The sequence below is a fragment of the Lycorma delicatula genome, chromosome 3 (genome assembly GCF_047948215.1).
Source record: "Lycorma delicatula isolate Av1 chromosome 3, ASM4794821v1, whole genome shotgun sequence".
NCBI classification, from domain to species: Eukaryota; Metazoa; Arthropoda; class Insecta; order Hemiptera; family Fulgoridae; genus Lycorma; species Lycorma delicatula.
Window position 1 is genome coordinate 27116368 of NC_134457.1, and position 25239 is coordinate 27141606.

At 29.6% G+C, this 25239-nt stretch overlaps 1 protein-coding gene across 6 annotated transcripts; it reads right to left on the bottom strand.

Moving 5' to 3' along the window:
• Positions 1-745: 745 nt before the first annotated feature.
• LOC142321484 (nucleolar protein 8-like) lies at positions 746-23570 on the bottom strand. 6 transcript variants are annotated; one of them, XM_075359597.1, is made up of 7 exons: positions 23418-23570; positions 19184-19389; positions 17639-17796; positions 14548-14627; positions 6590-6708; positions 4596-4709; positions 746-985 (listed from the first exon to the last, which is right to left on the bottom strand). In XM_075359597.1, the coding sequence occupies exons 2-4, from the start codon at positions 19377-19379 to the stop codon at positions 14616-14618; spliced, it is 366 nt and encodes a 121-aa protein (XP_075215712.1). In that variant the 5' UTR covers positions 19380-19389; positions 23418-23570; the 3' UTR covers positions 746-985; positions 4596-4709; positions 6590-6708; positions 14548-14615. The 6 variants fall into 6 exon arrangements, with proteins under 6 accessions (XP_075215712.1, XP_075215710.1, XP_075215711.1 ...); XM_075359595.1 differs by having other exon boundaries at positions 23384-23456; XM_075359596.1 differs by having other exon boundaries at positions 23380-23453.
• Positions 23571-25239: the final 1669 nt, after the last annotated feature.

The window sequence follows — 25239 nt, forward strand, 5'->3', positions numbered from 1 at the left end:
ATTAAACAAAAGGTGCAGTAGGGATGTTTTTTTTTCTTATCTATAAAGATTCAGTAATGCAGAATCACATATAAGTCAAAAGAGAACAAAGCCACTGACTGGTAAATAACCCTAAAAAACTTTCACATTTTGGTAGGAAATCTGATGAGATGATAATGACCCTTTCCAGATGAATCGCACAAATGAAATTAATGCGCATCAATTTTTAAGCCCTGAAATCAGGACCGCTAAAAAATCTATTCTTTATATCTATCGGTACACAAAAGTATTGCTATATAATCCCGCCTTAATTTTCTGTTGTAACACAATATATTTAATTGAGAAATATCTTGAAAATCTTTGTACAGCTTTCTAGGTAAAGTAAAAGTGCAGGCGACGGTCCTAGTTCTTGCATCGAACAAATGTAACTTTAAAAATATTTTTATCAGGTTAGTTTCGATAATTATAATAAAGATTAAGCGAACATAATTTACTATACAACATAAATGCGATATACATTACAAGCATTATGTAAATTTCCGTAGAAGAAAATGAATCGTACATAGATAACATTTACCGCTTAATAACTTTATCATTATCATAACCTCTACAATATGTCACTGAAATAGTTTAAGATAAATATGAATTATAACTTAAGATTGTATACATATTCTTTTCTGACAGAATCACTTCTACTTAAAAATATTAAATGTTTCAAATATATAAGTGTATGTGTGTGTGTTATATTTAAAAAATATAGACAAAATCATTTAAAAAATTATATAATTGTATTCAGACACCATCATGTATAATTACATTCAAAATTGTTTTACACTTTCTATCGCTTAATGCATTATTCGAATTTACAATAAAAACCTTTGAACAACTAAGTTTCATTAAAAATATCTATAATTATTGACGTTTGGTGGTGCTAATACAGGTACTGTAGGTAAAGTTGAATTCTCCAGCAGATTAGTGGTTAACAATAATGGCATGCTTGATATTCCTGTAAATAAAACCGTTAAGTTAAAGCTAATTCATGAACACAACATAAGTTATAATAAAAGTAGATACAGAACAATAGATATATAAGTAAATAAAATAATTATACTGAATCGTACTAAATACTACATTATACTAAAAAATAAATAATTGTGTAAGAAACAACACACAATCACACACACACACACACACTCACACACACACACACTCTCACACACACACACACACACACACACACACACACACACACACACACACACACACACACACACACACACACACACACACACACACACACACACACACACACACACACACACACACACACACACACACACACACACACACACACACACACACACACACACACACACACACACACACACACACACACACACACACACACACACACACACACACACACACACACACACACACACACACACACACACACACACACACACACACACACACACATAAAATTTATAACAAACCAATTATGTTTATCAAACTGATATTTCAATAACGGTACTTCTAGAACTAAAGTAAATAACTGTTTTCCAATTAGTTTCCTTCAAATTTCTTGAAAAGTTATATTAAAATTTGTTAATATATTTTAACAGCAACATATTTTTTTCCGTCATTATATTTCAGAAAAGTTTTAATGACTGAAGATTTAAGTTCTCCATTTATTTATTTACAGCAGCCACCTAAAATTAAGAATAGTTTACGACGGTCAACTTAGGTTAAGAGATGGCTCTAAGAAGATACATGCATGTATATAGAGCTATTTTTTCTGTTTTATGTTGGATATTATGAAAACTGCAAGAGTTGCAGTTCTGTGATCAATTTTATTTTATTTTTGAGGTTAAAAGTCATACAAAACCATCTGGTTTAACACCAGAAAGTTTCAGTATGAACTCATTTCACCAGGAAAACTGAAATACAGGAAAAATCCTTCACTAGCTGTAACTCAATAACAAAATGTTTTTTAGATATATGTTTGTATCAACGATCTCAAGTAGAGCTTATTTCAAACTACAGTATATATATTTTTTTGAAAGATAGAATATGACATGTCTCCGGTATGCTTGCACCAGTAAGACAAATACATAAAATCTGTATTCGAGAAAATAGGCCATAAAGGAACATCTAATGTAAGTGCTCTGGTTAAATCCATCAATGTAAATCGCTTCACCTTATAAAGAAGTATCTTTATTGCAGAAATTCTATAATAATACTACACGCTTATTGTCTGTTTTTCTTATAACTAATCACCTAAGTAAATATACTAATGAACAGTAAATGTAGCATGTAGTTTTTCAAACTAAGGAAAGATAAAACAAACATTCCCTGAGCTTGAATAATCGTAAAACTAAATTAAATGGGAATCTGTGGATTAAAATAAAAACAAAATCACACAGAAGATGCTAAGATTGTCCCTTTATGATGCATGTAAATTATTATTGGTCAGACTCAACCAGAGAGGGAAAGGCTCACCATTCTTCATTAAAGTGCTTACTATTTGACTAGACAGGAATGATCCGGTAGCAAATCAAATAAAATTTTACGAATGGTGATCCAACATTCCAAGAATTGTACACTCCGAGGAGTAAACTACTAATCGAATTTAGACATTACCAAGATTCAGTAAAATTTAAGTACACATTTCATCTGCACCCCAAAAGCTGTTACTGTAAATATTATGCTGTTACTTGTTAACCTATCAAAATGTTTTAAACACTGAATTTTGAGTTCTCTTACACGTTTAATTCAGGCAATGCATTCATAAAGTAGACCTAAATTTATGTAGAGTGATACTGAGATTTTTTTGTTAATTTAGATAATTTCACCTTATGACTCGTTCATAAATGAAGTTTTGAAGCAAACGTTTTGCAGCTGCCGATGGATGTAGGCTGTTAAATCATTTACATATAATGAACACATGAAGGTGGTTTTTAATAAATTTTATAGTGTTGTTTACAGCCAAAGAAAATAAAATTATAGAACATCAGTACTTTAAGGCACATTTTCCAGTGTAAATGGTTCTGAAGTTAAAAACATTGTTCTCAAGGAATCTTACTATGAAGCCCAGAAAATTGCATCTACATCCCATTCTTTAAAGATTCGCAGCATATCTATTCAGCAAGTCAATTTGTAAGCCTTTTCAGAATTTAAGAAGACAGCAAACGTGGCACTGGGATTCAAAGTATCCAATAAAACAGTCTGCTTCAAGAGTAATTCAGAGATCCAAGGGAGATCTAGCACTTCAAAATCTGCGCTCCTCCTATGCAGTAAAAAAGTGCTCATCTTCTCAAAATATCATATCAGAATGTATATTTCACCATTAGCCGGAAAGAATTTCTGGTTTCTTGTTTAAGCAATATCAATATTGAATCTCAACATCTTTATTTTCTTTCTTGTTGGTATCTTAATTTTTCTATTTCTTTCCTTTGATTGTTATCAAATTTCTCCTTCAATTGTTTCTTTTAAACATAAAAAGAATAGGAAAGGTGATAAGACTAACATGTCTGAGAAAAGGTTTTCTGGCCTTCCTAAATTTCAGCTTACCTTTCTAGATCTCTAATCTTATCACAGCTACCGAATTCTTATACATATTCTAAACAAATTTTCTTTCTCTGTATTTCAATCCTAATATCCTAACACATTTATTCGGTTAGACAACAATATGTAAAAAATTAATTAAATTAAGAGCTTTCTCAACTAAAACAATTTGAAAGCAATCTGACGCGATGAAATTTTTAGATGGTTAATTGAGTATTTAGGTGGTCTTTATTTTAATAAGTTATCCCAGAGTATGCCGACTGAGTATTTTAAACTCAATATCAGTCCCTCAGTTATAAAAAAATAGTTTTCAATTTCTTTTACTCATTTTTTAAGCGAACAATTTTCTGGGAATTCAATTAAAGCATTTATTAAATATGGAATTTCACCCTGTGGTTTTACATTTCATTAATCCATTCAAAAATTAAAGAATAGAATACCAAATTTACTTCAAGTTTGGTTTCATGTACATTTTTCCACAATCTATTTCATATAAAAATTTTTTACTTTTGAATAGTGAGTTTACATCCATCGACTGACCATTAACCTACTGATATCACATCCATAGGAATGATAAGTTGATCGTACTTTAGCAGCCAATCTCAATCTTTTCATGACTATTAAGCTACAGTGACAGGCTTACTAGATAAATTGGGGAGTGAAAATAGGATTCTCAGCGCCTTCACTGAGCAAAACTACATATCAGCATGACATTCAAATACAGTATGAGCCATAAAATCATTTTTTCACTCTGCTCACGAACCACAGATCAGCAGAGCAGTAAAAATTAATACTTTTAGAGAAAGCAATGGTGACTGGTTCCTTTTGACATCAATGTTCTACATTTACCACAACCAAAAAAAAAACTGGTAAGAAATTGATTAATCCTTTTAATGCACTCTTCTTCTTTGTACATATTTCAAATCTATGTAGAAAAGCTTAATTTTTAGGTAGTCTTTCTTCTAAATATAAATTTGAAGTAATTTTTTTCATTTTTTTTTTGTTTTTCATAGCCTGAAAACCGATAGTCAGTTTAATTTTTCACTTACCAAATGATCACTTTTATCTGCATGCATATATTTATCCATAAAATCAATTATTGTCAGCCAGAGTGCAGTAAACATTGACAGTGTTTGAAGAGGAGTAAGATGATGCAGAAATACCTAAAAATAAAAATCAAACAATAATTCATTATACCGTTTAATCTATACAATGTACTGTCTTTTCATATCCCAAGACTTGTCTTTAGACTAAAATTTATCAAATATTTTTCCTGTCAGCATCAATTATCAACGAGAACGTTTCATTCTGAAATCCTGTTTACAGCCAGACCCCGTAACACAACATGCTACTAGCTTTCCCGTTGAAGAACATTACCTCACAAACATTACCTTTTCTGACATTTTAATCCAAAAAGTAGCATTTCTTTTTCTCTTTCATATTGTCCTACATGTAGGAAAATAGAATCTTTGATTACTAATTAGATTATAGAATATTAACATAGATCTAAATAACTTCTCCAAATAAATAGATGTATGAAGAAATTGATGATATAGTCAATAGATAAAATGCGATAAAAATCTAATAACAATGAAGGAGGGGCTGGAATGCCATAATAGTAAAGTGAGGCAAACAAATTAACGATCACTGACTAGACCAAAGGCTGAAAGAGTAACTAAGTTTGCAGAAATTTGTATGTAAATGAGTAATTGTAAAAACTCAAAAAAAAAATAAAAAAAAATAAATAAATAAAAATATGTTAAATTATAGTAGGTGAGGTATATTAGATAAAATTAAAATGGGTGAGATCAAGAGATGTTTAGAGACATCAGATGAATTGCATAAGGTTATGCAGGGATTCCAAAATTATTGTTATTATGGACCAACAAGAGACATTGTGCTGACTACAAATTAGTAAAGATGGATACATGATGAATTGAAAAAAAATGAAGATAGAAAAAAAAATTATTACATGAATTAAAACCTGACCAAACCATATTAACAGTTGATGGAAACTCCAGAAATCAAAATCACATCTATAAATAATGAATTATTAATAGAAAATAGTTTTAAAAAAAAAACTGTAATAAAATGTGATATGATAGGTCTAAAAAGAAGCGCAAGAGTTGGGGAGAGAAAAGAATACAGATATGTGGTTGCAGGAGTACATAGTATCAATTCACAGAGGGAAAAAATTATGTAATCTGGTGCTAGAAAAAGAAAAGCAAAATGAAACCGATTTCAGAAGAGAATACAGAAAATAATTCAGATAAATATCTGATTTCAAAGAATAAGAAACTGATGATGAATCATCACAATTACTATGCATAGAATAGGTTATATATATTAATATGCAAAATTTGTAAGAATTTTAATAAGTAATAACCTAGATTTTGGCAAAATCAGAAACCTGTAGATTAGGTAATAAGTTAGCAGCGACATCAAAGTTTAAGTCAAAATTATGAAATTCTAAAGCTGTCCAAATGAAGCTAACAGCTTTCTAGATGGTAAACGGTGAGCTTTTTATAGCTACAGAGATGATTCAGAACTTGAAAAATATTTCCAGGGGTTCTAATGGTGTTTGATCATTTACTAGCAATGCTATCTCCTTCTTCATCTATAAGTGCTTGTTATAGGTCTACAAAGCAAGAGTTATATTAGTATTTTATTTTGGAAGTGTATTTTCCCATTTTCAGCATAAACTACGTCTATTCTAAATTGCAGAATAGCACAAGTATAAAAAACCTTTATCATGCAGTATTATGTATTCAAATTACTTCGCCAATGGCTCTAAAGCCAAGAAGGCTGGCTGAAACTGAAAGAGAGTTCCTTGTTTGGCAGAATCAAGTGATAAATTCAGACATGAAAGTTTGAATAAAGTAACTAAATTTCAAAAAGTACAAAAAATTAATAAATAATTAATAATAATAATAATTAATAAATTACAAAAAGTAAGATTGGATAAATTATAATCAAAAACAACTTCAAACTTCTTGGTGAATCTGTTATATAAAAAAGTAAAAAAAAAAACTATAGTACTTACAATTTAACATAATTTTTTTCCGTCATATGTTATACAAAAATAATAATGCTTGATGATTGTGACCAAGTAATCACAAATGGCTGACTCATATTTACTGATAAATTAAGGATGTGTAAATACTGAAACAAAGTAATAAAAACATCATTCTAATTAAATACATTATAATTTTTAAAAAAAGAATTTGATACTTTGTGGTAAATAAAAAAAAAAAATTAATTGCAAAAGTCTATTTGGTTGTTATCTTTGAAATATTTTGATGAAAAATATTCTTAGTGGTTTTTCTAATAAAAACCTTTCTATTAAAAGGATTTTGGAGTCTACATTGAAAACTTTAAATTTAAATTGATATTATACTATTGGCTTTATTTTTAAGGAGAAGGATATTTCCACACAAATAATTAAAAATTAAAACACAGTTAAGAGTTTAATCAGGGTTATGATAAGTTTATTCTGAAACTTTTATTAAATTCTTTTCAGTTTGGTCATTCTTGTGTCGACTACAAAATGATGACAAAGGAATTTACATAAGACTACAGTAATTGAATGTGCTCTACTCTTGCATATGACAACATCCAGTTACATTAAGGACAAAATATTCATAGTACGGGTGGAAGATAACTTGTCAATACTGTGGACTTCCAACATGTAAACATCTCTTCATATTTTGAAATCAAGTGACGTACAGTGAATGAACCCCACAGCTACTTCTACTTTCTCTTACAGGTCAGCTGGGTAGACTTTTTGAAACAAAACTGGAATATGAAAACAAGTATCAATAAATAATTTTACTTGTGAAAACATCATATTCCTAAAATATTTGGTCCACACAATTTTTTGATTGAACTGGATTCTTTCACAACTTGAGTTAAAGATTGGGTACTAAATACTGCGCGAGGTCAGAGTAAATAAAAGCAGCATTTTTCTGATTTCACAATATGATTTGAAATCTGGTTTTGGATTTAACAGGTAGTTGTAAACCAGAATATATATTACTGTACTCAACAAATTGAGTACAGTACCGTATTGATATATTGACAGCATGTTAAAGATTTTAAATAATATAACGTTCTAAATTTAAAAAAAACAGTTTTTATTGACTGAACAAATATTTGTTCTAAAAATTTTAAGTATCATTACTTTAATAGGTAAATGTAAAAAAGAAAAAAAAATTAAATTACTGAAGATGGGCTTAGGCCCAAAAGCGCTTTGAAAATGAAAAAAAAGTAAGGTAAGGTGTTCTTTAATTCTGTACTTTGCGGATTGGCTGAGCAAGTTTATATTAAGAAGAAAGGTTCATATACACATATGTCAGAAACATTTAACTTGGTTTTCTGCACCCTTTGTGAAATATAACTGTACTAGATTTCTTGGGGTACAAATTGAGGGGTAAATTTGGAGCTTCCTTATGGATTTAATCAAAGAAATTGAATAAACAAGTTCCCAGATCTCTATCTTACTTAGGTTTTAAGAAAAAAGGTGTAAAACACAAAAACGTTTTGTCAGAAAACACATTTAAAGCTTTGGAATAAAATAACTTTATTAATTTACCAATAAACAAATAAAAATTTCTAGTTAACTTTGTAGAGAATTTAATTCTGAGAAAATTGATATAAATAACATCTATTAAAATTAAACACAAATTTGAGAAGTTCAACTTTAATTAGAAACCAAACATAAAAACTGGATCGGAAAAGTGAAACAATTTTAAACAGAACAATTTACATACAAATGCTAAAAATGATAAAAATAAATTTGAAAGATGTCCTTCTAAAACATTAAAAATTTGTATTTTTTCATAGGTCGGCAATAAAGCTGATCAACAATTAAGTTTAGCATCTAGCATTTGAATATTCATTTGAGCAGTGTTTGTGCTTTTATTGTTCGGTCTGTCATTCAGGATATATGATACCAAAATCTGTATTCATTTGGAGTTGAAAGACATGTTAATTTAAGATAATGTAAATAAAAATGGATTGGCTAATGTGTGTGAATATTGGGAAATTTATCCACATCAAAGAGTACAGGAGAGGTAAAACATTTGAGGCTCTGGAGAAATTGAGAAACAGGTATGCTTAAATCACAAAAATTCATGCTGGTCAGGAATGTTTTGTGAGAAATGCCAATGCCGAAGAAGCAATATTGAATAAGAATTAAAATTATCAACCACCTCAAGCACCAGAAGATTTTCACATCACTTTCATGTTTTGCAATCAAGTATGTGGCAAACGTTACAGAAGTAACAATTATACCCATTTAATAAACATGTGAACAAGAATTACTGCCACCAGATTTAAATGGATGAAATTATGTCAGTGGTTAATTAGAAAAGTACCAAATTCTTCAGAATCAGGATGATGTGAACATCATCAGTCATTTTCAAAGCACTTTTTTGCTAATGTGTGGTGTGGTCTTCTAGGTGATCTTGTAGGGCCTTTTTTCTTACCGTCAAGCCTTAATGGAGACCAGTACTTGGATTTTTTGCAAATAAATCTGATGAAACTCTTGGGATGTTCCAGTTACAGATAGAGTGTGGGTGTGGTTTTTCAATGATGGTGCACATGCTCATTACTGTAGTGATGTGATGAATCATTTAAATAACGCATTTGGTATGCAATGGATGAAACAGACCAGTAAAATGACCACTTCAATCTCCCAATCTCACATCAGTGGATTTTTTCCTTTGGGGTTGGATGAAGTCATTAGTTTATTCCACTTGTTTTTTTTTTGGGTGAAAATGATTTTGTTATCATTGGCCAGGTCAAAATAAGAAAAGAGTCCTTCTTGGATATTAAAATATTAATAAAATAAGTTCAAAACTACAGTGATAAGACAATAATAGGAATAAAAACTGAAATAGTAAAAGAAACTTAACAAAGGATAATATATGTAATATATTTGGCACACAAGAAGAATTGAGAAATTGTATAATATAAGTTTGTTCTATTATTAGGAATAATGATGCTGTTAGGCGTGCCCAACTAGCATGGATTAGCTGAGTTGAACTATGCACTGAACAGAGTGGTGGCCATTGAGAAACTGCTTAGAAGGAATGTTTGTAGCTTTGTCAAGTAACAATTCTGATATTTAATAATTTATAGAAAAAAAAATAAAAAGGTGATTTTTATTTTTTTAAATTTATTTTTTATCAATTTTTTCTGTTATTGAGAAGTTTTTGATCTCTTTTTACTCAAATAATGTTGTTCAAACATTGATGAAAACTGTTCTGTTTAAAATCATATCACTTTTCCGATCCAGTTTGTATGTTTTGTTTCTAAATTAAAGTTGAAATTCTCAAATTTGTGTTCAATTTTAATAGATGTTATTTACATCAATTTTCTCAGAAGTAAATTCTCTACAAAGATAACTTGAAATTTCTATTTGTTTATTGGTAAATTAACAAAGTTATTTTATATTAAACCCCTATAAAAGTGTATTTTCTGACAAAAATTTTCACGTTTCATTGCTCTTTTCTTAAAATCTAAGTGAGATAGAGGTCTGGGATCACTTTCATTCCATTTCTTAGATCAAAAACCATAAGGAAGCACGAAATTTACACCTAAATTTGTACCCCAAGAATTTTAGTATGGTTTAATATCACAAAGGGAACGAAAGCAGGGCTAAATGTTTCTAGAGCCACACTAACGAACTGTTTTCTGACCTACATTTACATCAACTTCTCTTCTTATTTTTTGACTATAGAATCATCTTCAGAGAGATTGCCGTGGAATTTGGAATCAGCATGTAAATAAATAAATATTTATAGGTTGTATTACAATGTTCTGCTGGGACTTTCATGACCTATTCTACTCATGAAAATAATGTAAATACTTCTGATAAATATATGTCCTAAATGCTTTGTTTGCGAGTTATGCTAGTGAAAAATTTTGCTCGGATTTCAGCTATAATGGTGAAATGAGATTGAACTGAAGTAACTGAAGCCAAATCAGTAATTTCTTATAGTTTTTGACATGGAAAATCAAATAAAATAGATCCTAGTACCTTATATGCAGTTGATTTTGAGAAATCTGGGGTGAAAACCAATAAATTATAGTAAAAACTCCTGTTTTTTTTCTGTTTGACATACAGTAACTTTTTTAAATGGGTAATACTTGTAAACAAAATTTTTTGACAATTTAATTCTAAACAAAATGGTTTAAGAAATGTTGGATGAAACAAAGAAAAGTTAGAAAAATTAAAATTTTATTTAGAAACAGTCAACTAAACCAAACTGCATTATACATACCAGTTAATAATAAAAGTTGAAAGATGAGACCGCCATTTTCACAAATTTCTTGGCCTGCTTCTGTACTGTTTTTGTTGCTGTTTTTAGTTCTTCCAAATGTGCATCCGTAATGTAGACAACTAATTCCTCACGAGAATAAATTTTTGTTTTATGTATAATATTTTTCATCCATAATTGGTGGCTGGGCATGTGGACCTCCATGATCGATCCATTTCTCAGGGAAATGATTTTAGAGAGTGGAAATGGCACAACAGAAGAGCGGAGACTAGAGGAACATCTTCAAGCAGCTGCAGCAATTCTTCTTGAAGAAAGTACAAGTAGACCTCAGCATTTAATTGACCAGGTAATGTGAACAGTACAAACAGCTAATTGTGAAGAAGGCTGCACACCATTCATTGACACTAAATCGCTGTTGAAAATTGTCTTCCACTCTTTCATGAGAATTTCTGCCCATGTATGTTCACTGCTAACTTGTTGATATAATCTTGAAATTTGCCTCGTCGGTAAACAAAACGTGATTGTAGAGTTGTCGATTTGTATTCCACCAGTTGCAGAACTCCAAGCGAAGTGACGAACCGTCTCCTGGGTGTAGATGTTGAATTAGCTGTTTATGATAAGAATAGAACTTGTATTGTTTAAGTGTCTTCCAAACCTTCGAATGGAAAATAAATATTTAGAAAGACGTCATGTAATGACACCTGGATTGCGCTGAACTGAATCGCTAATAATTTCATCAATAACAGCATCGTGTTGGACAGATCATTGTAACTGGTACAATTGCTAGTTAGTGAACCTGTTTCCTGAAGATTCAAAGTTGCACTAACTGTTTTGGGATCTGAAATCCTGTGATCTGGAAACCATATTTCATATTCTACTGCAGCACCTGTAGCATTACTATTACACACAACCAAAATGAATACCATATCAGCGTACTCCTCTGTTTTAAATAGGAATGTCATTACTTCAATGGCAAACCAATCAAATTCTAACTAAAATTCATAGAAAACTTTTGCTAACAAAGCACGTTCACAGTACCCGATATACTTAATATACCTTACAGAATGATTTAAACTAATACAGTATTGCGCATTGTTGATCAGCTGTTGTTATTTTATTGTCAATTTAGAAATAATAATTTTTCAAAGAATTTATTGTATTTCTGTCATTAATTAAAATATTATATTCTAAGTAATCTTTATTTATTTATTTATATTTTACAATTGTGTAATTTCCAGTTCTTTTTTATTTTTTTAACAGCAAATTCTGTTTTACAAATTTTTTCACATCACCAAAAAAGAATTTGGTTTTTGTTTACATTAAATAAGTACTTTTCTGACAAATGTAGTAAATAAAATTTGAATTTTTCTAACTTTTCTTTATTTATCTTACACCCTTGTAGAGCAATTTGGGGTTTTTTATCCCAATTTCTCAAAAACTACTACAGATTGAAATAATATTCATAATTTTTATATACTCATAGATTTCATCGCTATAAACATTCTGATAAGATAAAACAAATTTAAATGCATATGTAAATAATCACTCGGTTGATGCAGATAATGGTCTGGACAAAACAGTCTATTATCTTTAATGTTATTCAATCCTAACAATTATAAATTTTGAAGCATACATCTATTTTTGTAACAATAGACGCAGCACTAATTAATAAAGTAATGTGTTTACATTATGAAAACATAAATACTGTTTTATAAAAATGAAATCATAAATACACCATGACCAATTAATTTTCAATTTGTTACAAATAGCAACAAATAAAAATACTCCCGACCAACTTATAAATAATTAATCTGGCAATGAATTCAAAAAAAGGAAAATCTAAAGAGAATTCAAAGATATTATTTTTTAGTCTGGTTTTTCAGCAATTTCAGAATGAATAAAAGGTATTTAAAAGAAAGTGGTGAGAAACTTCGATCGTGATAAAAATAAGAAAACGACAGCCAAGAAATAATGTAAAAAGAACTACTACCATGCACGTACCTCTCTGAGATGTTAGAATGGGTAGTATTTTTTTAACGGTCTTAAAAAATAAGGAAAAAGATTACAAAGTAGAAACTAAAACTTTTAGGAATGAGAAAATGTATTATCTTTAATTTTTATAAAACGTTTTCACTTTTTAATCAGTTTTCTAACTACTTTTCTTCAATTCAATGGGATTAGGCTCATATTTACGGCACAATATCCAATCCTAAGGAAGAATGATTTAAAAACTTTAAATATATACTCAAATCGTCCATGAAAAAAAATTTTTTCATTTAATTATTTGGACAAAATACCTAAGATGGCACCACTAAAGGAACTTAACCAAAAAAACAATCAAAAGAATTATGGAAGTCAATCTACTTAGTGAAGAATGATGCTTGAACATAAAAATAATAATAAAAAAATATATAGGTAAATTTTTTTGAAGTATAATTGATCTTGAATACATAACTGAAAAGAAGTGAAAAAATAAATTAAATAGTAAAAAATATTTCTGTTTTTTGGATGCAAAAAACTTAATTTTAACAAATGTATAAATCTAGACTGTTTGCATCAGTCTCAGTTTAAGATATTTTATAATAATCATAGATAATAAAGAAAACATTAACCGAAATACGTCTCATACCTAAAAAGTTGCACAAAAAAATTTCTAATTTTAATTATAACATTTTGCAATACTGTGTCAAGTTTTACACTAATTTATTTACAGACTGAAAATAATAAGACTTTTATCACATTCTCCACCTGTTTTTAAATTTGTTTATACAATACATTCAAAGTAAAATAGATATAGTTTAATCGTCTTAATAATTAGAGCTTTGGATTTCTAAATAGTACAAAAACGTACATGCTGTATATTTAAATATTTACAAATACATATTAACATTTAATATAAGTATCGTGTAACATTTTACTTGCATTTAACTTATTACACATTTTCCTTTGTAGTTTATGCATAGTGAGCAATATTATACTATGAATGTATTCATATACACTGAAAATCATATAATTAATGCTTCAGTATCTGCTATCCTATAAATCAGAATGATCACTGGCACTTTTTTACAGAGTATTTTTTTTATACCCAAGAAATTTCAGGAAAAAGAAGAAACATAATTTTCAGCAGATACGTATAAAGTGATTGATTATTTCAGTAATTAAATTTATAAAACAAAAGAAATGAATCATAGGCAATTCAAAAATCTTGTAAACATTAAAATTCATTCCTATAAAGGTGAGATGTTATATGCAATAAATTCAACCGGTACAAATTTTGAAACGAGTAGAGAGAACAAACATCTAGTTCATTTTTATTATAATGATGAAAACACACTTGCAATGTGATATAACCAAGATCACTGCAAGAAGCAGTGAAAAATGGACAGTATTCAAGTATTTGAAAAAAATGTAATATTTTATCGGGAAAGAAATAATTGTTCCTGATTTACTGAATCACTACTGATTTTTTATCGATTTATAATTATAATTCACTGAATTTTTACTCATAAACATTAAGAACTCGTTACAGTACAAAAAATTGTAACCATTATTTAATATTTTTCTATACTAATGGAATATCTTATTTGTGTAAATAATTCAAACAATTCTCAGAGGCCAAAGAAAAAAGGAAATTAAAAAACGGGTAATACCCACATACTATGTAGTTTTAGTAACAAAAAAAAGTCAAATAACTAAAATAAATCAACACACTTACCTATTGATTCACCATCATCCCAATACAGAATTCCATTAGCTTCACCTTTTTCATCACCTGCCACTATTTTATTTTTTTGACTGTAAAAAGAAACAAAAAATTAATCAGTTTTTATATTTAATTTTAGAATCAATACGTAAGTAGTTTTTTCAAATAGATAAAACTGAATAATTAAATTTAAAGCTGATTATTAATATCAAGCAACGTTAATTGGTCTGAGAAAAAGAAGAAGGGCATTTTATAAATAATGCACAATGTGTTGTTAAAGTTTTGAAGAATCAGGAAGTGTGTTCATCACTCCACAAGTATGCATCATCATTTTTCCAAATTTTAAAAATGGCCTTGGGAATTTTTCAAACATAGCTGCAACTTTTTTTACTTTTAAACAAATTGAATATCTTCACAAATTTTTACCATTTTTAAAACATTGATTTTAAAAAGCACAGCTTAAAAGTATTTGTAAAGATGCTTCTTTAAAAAAAACACATATAAATGATTAAATTTTAAAGTATCTAGAGACTTTATTTCAGGCTCTAGACAATTTGGAAAAATCACATTTTATTTAAACCTGGATTGCTAAATTATTGTGCAAAAAATGTAACACCAATTTTGTTGAAATTTGGTGTGTTCCTTTATTATAACAAAAAGTTCTTCGAGGCAAAATCTGAAGGTCTTACGTATAAGTACTCAAAGAAAAAGTGTCTTTTTTCATTATTTTGATAGTTATTGCTATTTTTACATCAATAATAATGTATTTTTTGATTTGCAACTGACGATATTGTGTGTGTTAAAAGTTGGCGCTGATTTCTTTAATAATTTAAGTCTTGATTTCTTATTATAAATATTTTATTGCGATTGAAATATTATTTATATACATAAAACATTAATTGATGGAATATTATTGAAATATAACATTAATTATAACTGTTTCATTGTAATTGTAAATATTTCTGTAAGTGAAATAACTGAATTTTTGAACTGGAAATGAACTAGTGTCGAACTGGACACTGTTGTAGTGAAGAGCTTGTTTATATAATGTCAGTGGAGCTGTTGATTTGTCAGGAGCCGAGTGAAGTGTAAAGAACTAAGTGAATTTGGTCAAAGTCAAAGATTTTTAAATTTACAAGTCCTATATTTTCCTATATATAAATTAATATTTGTAAGTTTGTTTGTCTGTCCCGTATGATGCATTCCTATACCATTCATCTGTGATGAAACTTTGGCGAGTTGTTGTGTGCACGCTCGCAAACGTTTCCAAATTAGTTGGAACCTACTAGGTGGCACTGGGGTTAAGATATTTAGGAAAATTGTATTTATGGACTGATATGGCTCATATTCAGAATATATTACTTACGTGAAAAGAAAAATTGGCACCAGTGTCGAGATATTTATGAAACAAGCAAACAAATATACAAACAGACTTTCTTCTTTTCTATATATATATATATATATAAAAGGCAATGTTCATATCTATGTCCACTATTCACTAAAAAACTACTGGATAAAGTTACGCACAGGAAAAAAAAGGATAAATTGAAAGGTTAAATTTTGTGAATTCCGTAATGCTCAGTTTTTTGTTTTATCAAACTTTTAATTGCGTTCATTTAATCTATATATACACTCAAATCTAGCAATAGTGAAGCATTGCCAGGTCTGCAAGTATATATATAAAAATAAATGTTTGTTTGTCCCATATTTGTTCTTATATTATTCATCTGATTGCGATTAAACTTTGCGATCAAACAGACTTTCTTATTCTATATATATATAAAAGGCAATGTTTGTATGTGTGTCCACTGTAAACTAAAAAACTACTGGACTGATTTATGTGCAGGAAAAATGTGAAGAGGGTATAATGGAAAAAGGGAAAAGGAAAAAAGGGATAAAGGTAAAATGGGGAAAAATAAAAAAACAGAAACAGGAAAGGGTGAATGGGGATGGGGGAAATGGGAAAAGGATAAATTTTGTGAAGTTCCATAATTTTCGGTTTTTTAATATTTTATCAAATTTTCAATTGTGTTCATTTAATCTACATATATATATATTACATATATATTACTCAAATCTAGTAATAGCGAAGCATTGCTGGAACTGCTAGTATTAAATAAAAATTAAAGTTCAACAATTAAACAGGAGTAACAAAAAGTGAATATGAGTATTTAAAAATTAAATGAGTAATTTAAATAACCCTAAGTCTTAACAGTGTGTAAAATTTATTAAAAAAATTTTTTCTCTCGAATTTTTCTTTAAAATGAAAATTTAATTATCAAAGGAAATAGGAGAAAAAATGGATATTTCTGCGATTGTGCAAATAAATCCTTTCAGTAAATATTTTTGTAAGGTAATGTGACAGGAGCCAACCTGTAAATAAAACCACCAGTAAATTCAAATGAAAAGAACAGGATGTGAATACACCAAGTATGAGAGCGTACCAGTTATGGTAACATAATTACTGTAACAAAAAATTATTAATGTTCTCGAAAACCATCACAAACAAACTTGACAGTTATCTGAAAATTATCATAACCAAATTATGCAATTAACTCATTCACTATTGATTAAGTTCTAGAATACTATCTTGAATTCATTCTATGCATTTCCACAAGATATACTATAATAAATTTTCTGGAAATGCACGTACAAGAAGTGCTATAACATTTGTACAACGGGTTTATAAAGTAACTATATGCCCGTACAAACACAATTATATGTTCAGGAATTATATTCTGTGTGCCGAGTGTAATTTCTACTGCAAAGGTTGTTTGTCGATACTGTGTTGTGTGCAGCACACAACTTCGGTTCTGCAAATCACTCAGGCTCATGACCTTGAGTTACAGTGCAAATACGCATACGCCTCAGCATTCTATGAAGTTACTGCAAGAAATTTTTGTTTTGGAGATTAAATCCCTTCTAAGAACTTGCGGTCACCTCATTCTCTGGACTTAAGCCCACCAGATTTTTACTTCTGGGTTTATACAAAAAGTAATGTTTATCAAGGAAACCCTCAGACTCCCAGGAATTTTAAACTGTTATTCATGACTTCACCAAGAACATACCGCATGAACTTTTGACAACAAGAAAACACACATACCAATATTTCTGGATGATCATGGGAACTTATTATTTTTCCAGAAATGTTATCCTTAGCAGCTCTTCTTTCATTTTCTAATTTATTCAATATACTCTCTTTTGCAAATTCTACGGTCATTTCTTTTCCAAGCCACTTTTTTCTAGGTAATTTTTTTAGACCTGAAACAAAAATGACACACATCAGATTTTGGTCTTCTCATGTACTTTTAAGACACAGATAATTTTTTCTTTCAGAAACAAAATCTATTAAAATATTACCACACAAATAACTTATATCACATATTAAAAAACCAATTAACACATTAATTGAAAAACTATATTTCATTAACTACAATTTTTAATTTTGCTAGAAATGTACTTAACTTTCATACAGATCTTCAATAACCAGAAAATACACAGAAAATCGAATGAAATGATATGAAAATTAAAAAAAAAAGATAAAACTTTAATTTCTCTTTAAACAATGACATATGACAGCAATAATACCAAATCATTAATTGCTAGTTTCAAAAGGATCTTTGTTCACTGAAACAAGCAGTTTCAAAAATATTTTATTAAATATAATATGCTACGCTGAGAGAAAAAATAACCATCCTTCAAAACCTGATTAAAAATAGGCAGGTAAATTGTGGGCTAAAAAAAATTCATATGATAATTGTAGATAATTCACATTATTTTACTTAAAAGGATATAAAATAATCAAGATTGTTATTAACTACAATTTAATATTATTAATTACAATATAATTAGGATATTTAATTTTTCTAAACAAAGATTTAAAACTGCTGCCGAGAACTGTTTGATCTTAATTCTTTTATAAAGAAAAATAATTATCGAATGATTTTTGGAATATTCTCAGAGATTTTAGATTATAAAACAGAAGTAAAAAAGCAAAATATGCTGTTATCGCATTTTATTTCTCTGAATTCATTTCAGTAAAAATAAATATTTATAGAGAAATATAACTAAAATAACTATAAATGACTACTTTTAACTACTTCATTTCAATATCTAAGGAACTAGCAAAGAGAAGGCTAATATCATTATTTAGCTTAAGAAATCATAAACAAAATTATGTTAGCTCATAATAACATCAGTAAGATCAAGCAAAGTCTGTTCTGTGAAACCTGAAATACTAATTTTCAGATTTCCATTTTTCCAATATTTTTTATATAGAGATTAGATTAATGACACTCTTGAAGAGCTATCTATAAGAAACTGGACAAGAACAATGCCAAAACTCTAAAAACCAATGATACAATCTTGATTAGATTGGTTTTATATAATGGTATTCAGAAAAGGATTGTGTATGGTTAAATATAATATTTACACTTGCCAATTAACAGAGCTGTTCATAAATAGATTATGGCTGATGGTTGGTTCATGATTGCATAAGATAACTTCTCAACTAAGTATGCTTGTTGCCAATTATTATGCAGAATAATTTTAAGTAAAAACAGGATGATCACAATATTGGCACTTGATTTATAAAAATTATTAATAATGTGTTTTAATGTCAATAATATTAAATTTATAACATACATACATGCTGAAAGTGACTCTTGAGAACCTTGCAGATTTACAAAAGCAAACGTAGAAATTATCTCATTTTGATCCAAACCACTATAACGAAATTTAAGTTCAACGGATAATACTTCACCATATTTAGAAAAGCGACTTCTTATAACATCTTCATCAATTTCATGTGGCAGATTGCCAACAAAAAACCGTTTCTTTTCCATGCTAATCTATCTGTGAGTAACAAAGAAAAAAATATTCTGATAAGCAATATACATATACCGGGTGATACTACAGTGATAAGTATGGAAACAGTTTTATACTGTATACTGAGAAGTATCTGGAGTCAGAAAGAAATGGGTTTCTACATAGGTAAAAAAAATCTGCGTTATGGTGTGTTTTTAATTTTTATTTACTATATTGAATCAAACTTAACTTTTTTAAATAGGAATGTAGACATATGACACATCATTCTGATTTAAAATTTTACAAGAAAAACAATGGTGAAACCTGTTTTTCTGTTATGCCTTTGTTATTGGGTTATAAGCATTCAAAGTTGAATGCTTATGTTTTTCTTATTATTTTTGTTTGTCTTATAGTGTTAACAAAAAAACGAGGTAAAACGCACTGCAAGAACAATTTTATTGCATTTTACATTCATCATGCATACAATAATGAACTTTAAACAGTGCTATAATATTGATAATAATAAACAATAACTAATAATTAACAACAAAACAACAATTTAAGTGGCTATATAAACTGATATTATTTACTTTACATATTACAATATTTATTTTACAATTTTAAATAAATGTTTTCGAAAATTACTGATGAAATAAATTTTGAAAGCATACCATTCAACAATAAACGTTCAAAATGCTTCACCTCTACAGCTTGGCAATGAGCTAAGCTCAAATAATATCAGTTTATAAATTGTTGTATCATGTCTGGTGGTAGACAAGCAAATTTGTCAATTATTCTTTTCAATTCATCAATGTCTGCAGGATTTTTTTGTAAACATTATGTTTCAGGCATCCCTAAAAAAGTAATCCATAGAAGACAGGTTTGATGACCTGGCAGGCCATTCTATGGCTCCTCTACGACCCATCCAGAGATTTGAAAATTGTTTGTTTAAAATTTCCCATGCCCTGACATAATAATGAGGTGGTTTCCCATCTTTCTGAAACTATTAGTATTATTTAATAATTCTTGTCCAACATTTTCCCGGATGTTTGGTAACATCCTATCAGCTTACAAGTTGCAGTAAACATCTCCTGCAGGATTGTCATCTAAAATAAAAGATCCTACAATACAATGACCAAAGATTCCCGCCCAAACATTCGCTTTTTGAAGGTACTAAGTATGAGATATTCATCTGGGATTATGATTGCTCCAATATCAACAGTTTTGCTTATTCACATGGCCATCTATTTAACTTAAAAAACACTTCATCAGTAAATATTAATGAATTACAAAAATTTGCGTCTTTATCTCATTTTTGCATTATAATATTACAATACTCAACTCAGCGATCTGAAAGTACTCGCACCAGATGTAGCTTTAAGGGTGAAATTTATTTGTTTTAAGAATTTTTAGAACTGACAAATAAGTTATGTCATGTTAGACAGCAGCTTTCTGAACTGATGAATGACGGTCTTCAACAAAGATCTGCATGCAATACATCTAATGACTTGGCATCAGTTGTGAAAGTTCTTGGTCTAGCAGTGCGAGGACAATTATTTACAGTATCAGCTTGAAACCCCTGTACTGTCTTGATCACAGTCAATTTACTTATTGGTTCTCTGTTTGGAAATCTATTATTAAATAAATAAATCCTCTTGTAAAGGCCAAACTCTGTCACCATACTCATACATCAACAGATTTGTTCTTTCAGTTTAACTTAAAAAAGATATTGTTGTTTGAAGATTTAATACAACTAAATAAATGAATGAGGAAACTAATAATAAAACTTTCACCAAAAACAATAATAAAAAATTTGAACCACTAGGCCTACAACTTAATTTTTACTAGCACTCTCAAATTTTAGCATTACAAGTATGTTGAGGTAAAAAGGAGAAATGAGGGGTTAATAAAGTTGCATTATTTCAACGTAATACAAACTTTCTTTTTTCTGTTTAGCCTCCAGAACCACTGTAATATATTATTTCAGAGGATGAGTGAGGATGATATTTATGAATGTAAATGAAATGTAGTCTACTCCTGACCACTCCAGAGATATGTGGTTAATTGTAATCCAACAAAGATCACTGCATTGTTGTAAATTAACACATGCTTTACTCAAATAAATTTGTAAAACATTTTTTAAGTAAGTATTTCCAGCTGATTAGTTTCATTTATGATAAGTAACAAATATCAGCTTATATTAACACTGGATGTTAATTTTTATTTAACAAATAATATCGGTTGATATAGCTAGCTGTGTTTTAATTATTAGTTATTGTTTATTATAATTAATATTATAGCACAGTTTAAAGTCAGTTATTGTATGTATTATGAATGTAAAATACAATAAAATTGTTCATGCAGAATGTTTTACCCTCTTTTATTGTGAACATGATTTTTTCTGTCATTGCAACTTTAAATGCTTATAACTCGATAATGAACGCATTAGCAGAATGCGTTCACATTTAATCTTCATATTTAAATTAATTAAATTTGATTCAATATGGCAGACAAATACTAAAAACCCTCCATAATGCAGATGTTTTTTTAACAATGTAGAACTCCATTCCTTTCTGCCTCCCAAATACCTCTTAGATATGCAGTATAAAGCTGTTTCCATACTTAAATATCACCATGTATATATATATATATATATATATATATATATATATATACATATATATATATACATATATATATATACATATATATATGTATCAAATATATATATATATTTGATACATAAGGGCATATATACACACATACATTTTATATATATCAAGAACCATTCAATAATAAAATTTTAACTTGTCCATATACATATTTCATTACCCTTAATTATTTTGATCAGAAAAAACACTAAGAATACTAAACATTAACTCACTTCAGCAACCATAAAAAAAAAGGAATGATATGCAGCTAGTATGAGATTTGCAACAAAAACCAGCAAAGCATATTGCCTCTGAGCACATAGCATTACATCACTATATTGAGGTTCTATTTTAAAAGTTAGATTTCTTTATGGCAGACCTATTTGAGTTAATAATATAATCAGTATAGACTGTAGAATCCAGTTTATAGAGCATGAACATCTTTTAATGATATATTCCTTTCTAAGATTGGCAGTTCATTTTTTAAAAATCTTTGTATAATGGTATCAAAACTTGAATTTTATCAGTAACTGTTCTGCTTTGTGTAAAGGAATACAATTACATACTGCATTAAGCTCTTTTTCGCTTTGTAGACAAAGGACCTCATAATATCTAACAGGTCTTTTTATTTAGTAGTTACAGAAAACTTGAATATGGATAGTCTTCAAATACACTAAAATCAGCTTCTATACCAATAAGTTTAAGCAGCTTTGATTTAATATAAAAAAGAACAATCAATATTAAAGATTGTAATATTGTTTTTAAAAAAGTATATTTTGTTTTCCTGATACAATGAAAAATTTGGAAGTTGTCTGTAAAGGTAAATCTAAAACTGGACAGTAAGTAATTGACTTAAAATGTATGTAGTGAACAGTCTAATTATTAAAAAAGAATTAATTTGCCTACTGTAAAATAATAAAATTCTGTATGAAAAAAAACTTAAAACTAAGTAAATACTGCCAGTTTATGACATAAGCTAAATATTTGAGGTTTTATTATTTAAAAGATACTGACTTAATGTTTTTAACAAATATATACCTTTAAAGTAACTTAACCAGCAAAGGTACGGTATGTTGTGGTGCAAGCTGAACTTAAACACTAGGTTAGGAACCAAATTATTTGGCAACTTCAACATCGAAATTATATTTTTTATACTAGAAAATAACACTGGTAAATTATTAAATAAAGCACATATACTGTACCCTTAATTCAATATCATACCATATTATTTATAATTCGAGCAATCTACCACGTGCAAGTAAACCACATTCATAGTACGTAACAAATATGTATTTCAAATTCATTCAATGTAACAACTTAGTAAAATGTTTACTGTAACAGTAATGAATAGACAACACTCACTTTAACTTCTAAAATAAATACTAACCTACATAATCATAATATTTTCAGTGCATTTAAACTAACCTAAGCGCATTCTTAGTGTTGCACACAGTCTATCTGAACTACTCTCAATGTACATTTTGAAAAAGTAATCTAAAAGTCGTACGGTTAATTTTTAAGACTGATTTTTAACTAAAAATATACGTTTATCAGATGCCCTTTTAACATTTAATACATTATACTTTAGAAGACCACTTTGGGTAACATAATTTATTTAAAATTGTAAAGTTTTGAAACGACTGCTTTTTCAAAAATATATGTTTTATTACCGAGCATCGCTGTCAAAGAAATAGGAAAAATATCGTAGTTGATCCTCATTTGCTAATAACTCAAGACTAAATAGCATTGATGGTTACGAATATAATGTGAGCCCTTAAGGGTTCTGCGAGCTCTGTCAAACCACGTGCCGTATTTCCATCCTCTCACACAAGGTGATCATAAGCAACGACTGATCACTTTCATTCCTTGTTTATGACGACAAATCTGAAGAGTTCATCACAGTTGTCACCATGGTAGACTAAAGACGATTCTCCTGCCCTTCTCACATCGCCATTGTTTGTGAAATAAGATTTAATAGCGTTCATCACCTATGTCTTTTGCAGCTGCTGATCAAGATTTAACACGAATTCTGTACTCCAGTTCAACAGAGCACAAATCAACATTCTTTGTTTCTAATGCGGGTGTGGAGTTGATTCCTTTCAGAGTATTTTCAACTTGAGGAACAACCAGATTCAAAAAGAATAATGTCGGTCAAGATAAATAGCACCAGTTTAATTATCTATCTTGTATGCAGCTTCAATGTGGGGTGCTTCGCTGCAAATAAGAAGAAATTAGAAAGAGTTACTATAGTTCATCGTAGGGCCTTGCTGGAAGTTGCCTCGGCTTATTGTAGAGCCTCATATGCTGCATTGTGCGTGATTACATCAACATCGCCAATAGAATTAGGAATGCAAAGTTGACGGGAGTTTACTTCTCCCTACTTATCCCAGAACCTGGACAGAGTCCCTTGCTGCTGGATCATTCTAATCGGGCTTGTTTTTTTTAAAAGGGTTACTTTATATAGCGGTTCTAATTTTCTCAAGTTTTGGTTATTTTTATTTAGTTAATTTAAGACGGATTTAATTGCATTCCAATCCGTTGTTGAACCAGCGTTATCGAACCCATTTTATGGGCCGACCGCGGAAGGCTAGGCTTATGAAGCCTGTCCTCACGACGCAATTCCCCTTCAGACCGTCTACTGAAGTCCTTTCGGTGCTAACGCTTAATAGGCTAGCAGGAATACGCCACAACGGGGCACTAACTGTAAGGAGGGAGCAATGCGATCCCTACTCCGGAGGAGTCGCAATTTCTGGTTTATTTTATCTAACTTGTAAGTTTTGAAAAGGAGAGGTGTAGAAGCTCTTCATCCGCTTCTGGTATAGCTGCCCTTCAGGACGCATCTCTGCTGGGCTCTGTTCCGGACTCCAGTCCGTGATGTTGAGACGAGTGGTTGGTCTTCCTTCTTCTTCTTCCGAAGACCTCATCGTTCTTCTTTGGCCTGCACTTTCCAAGAATTGGTAGTAAACGAAGTTACATACCATTAACCTTGAAATTCCCGAGGCCCCGAAGGGCTGAACGGGGGAAAGTGCAGGTTTCTTCGTTCTTCCGTGCTGTCAGTGGCTGCTGGGCAGGTACCGCTGCTGGGCTTGTGACTGCTGGGCTGATGGCTGCTGGGCTCGTTTCCTCTTTCTCCTTTCTTGAAAGGAAAGGAAGGTAATAGGGAACTTACAAAATGGTGATACCTATTCGCGATTACGGTTTTGGGGCGGCGATTTTCTTAGAAGAAGTAAATAGAAATTATTCACTC

Coding starts and splice junctions, on each gene's coding strand:
- LOC142321484 (XM_075359597.1), bottom strand. CDS start 19,379: ATGGAAAAGAAACGGTTTTTTGTTGGCAATCTGCCACATGAAATTGAT. Junction 17,797..19,183: donor TCAAGAGTCACTTTCAGCAT/GTATGTATGTTA, acceptor TTTTTGTTTCAG/GTCTAAAAAAATTACCTAGA.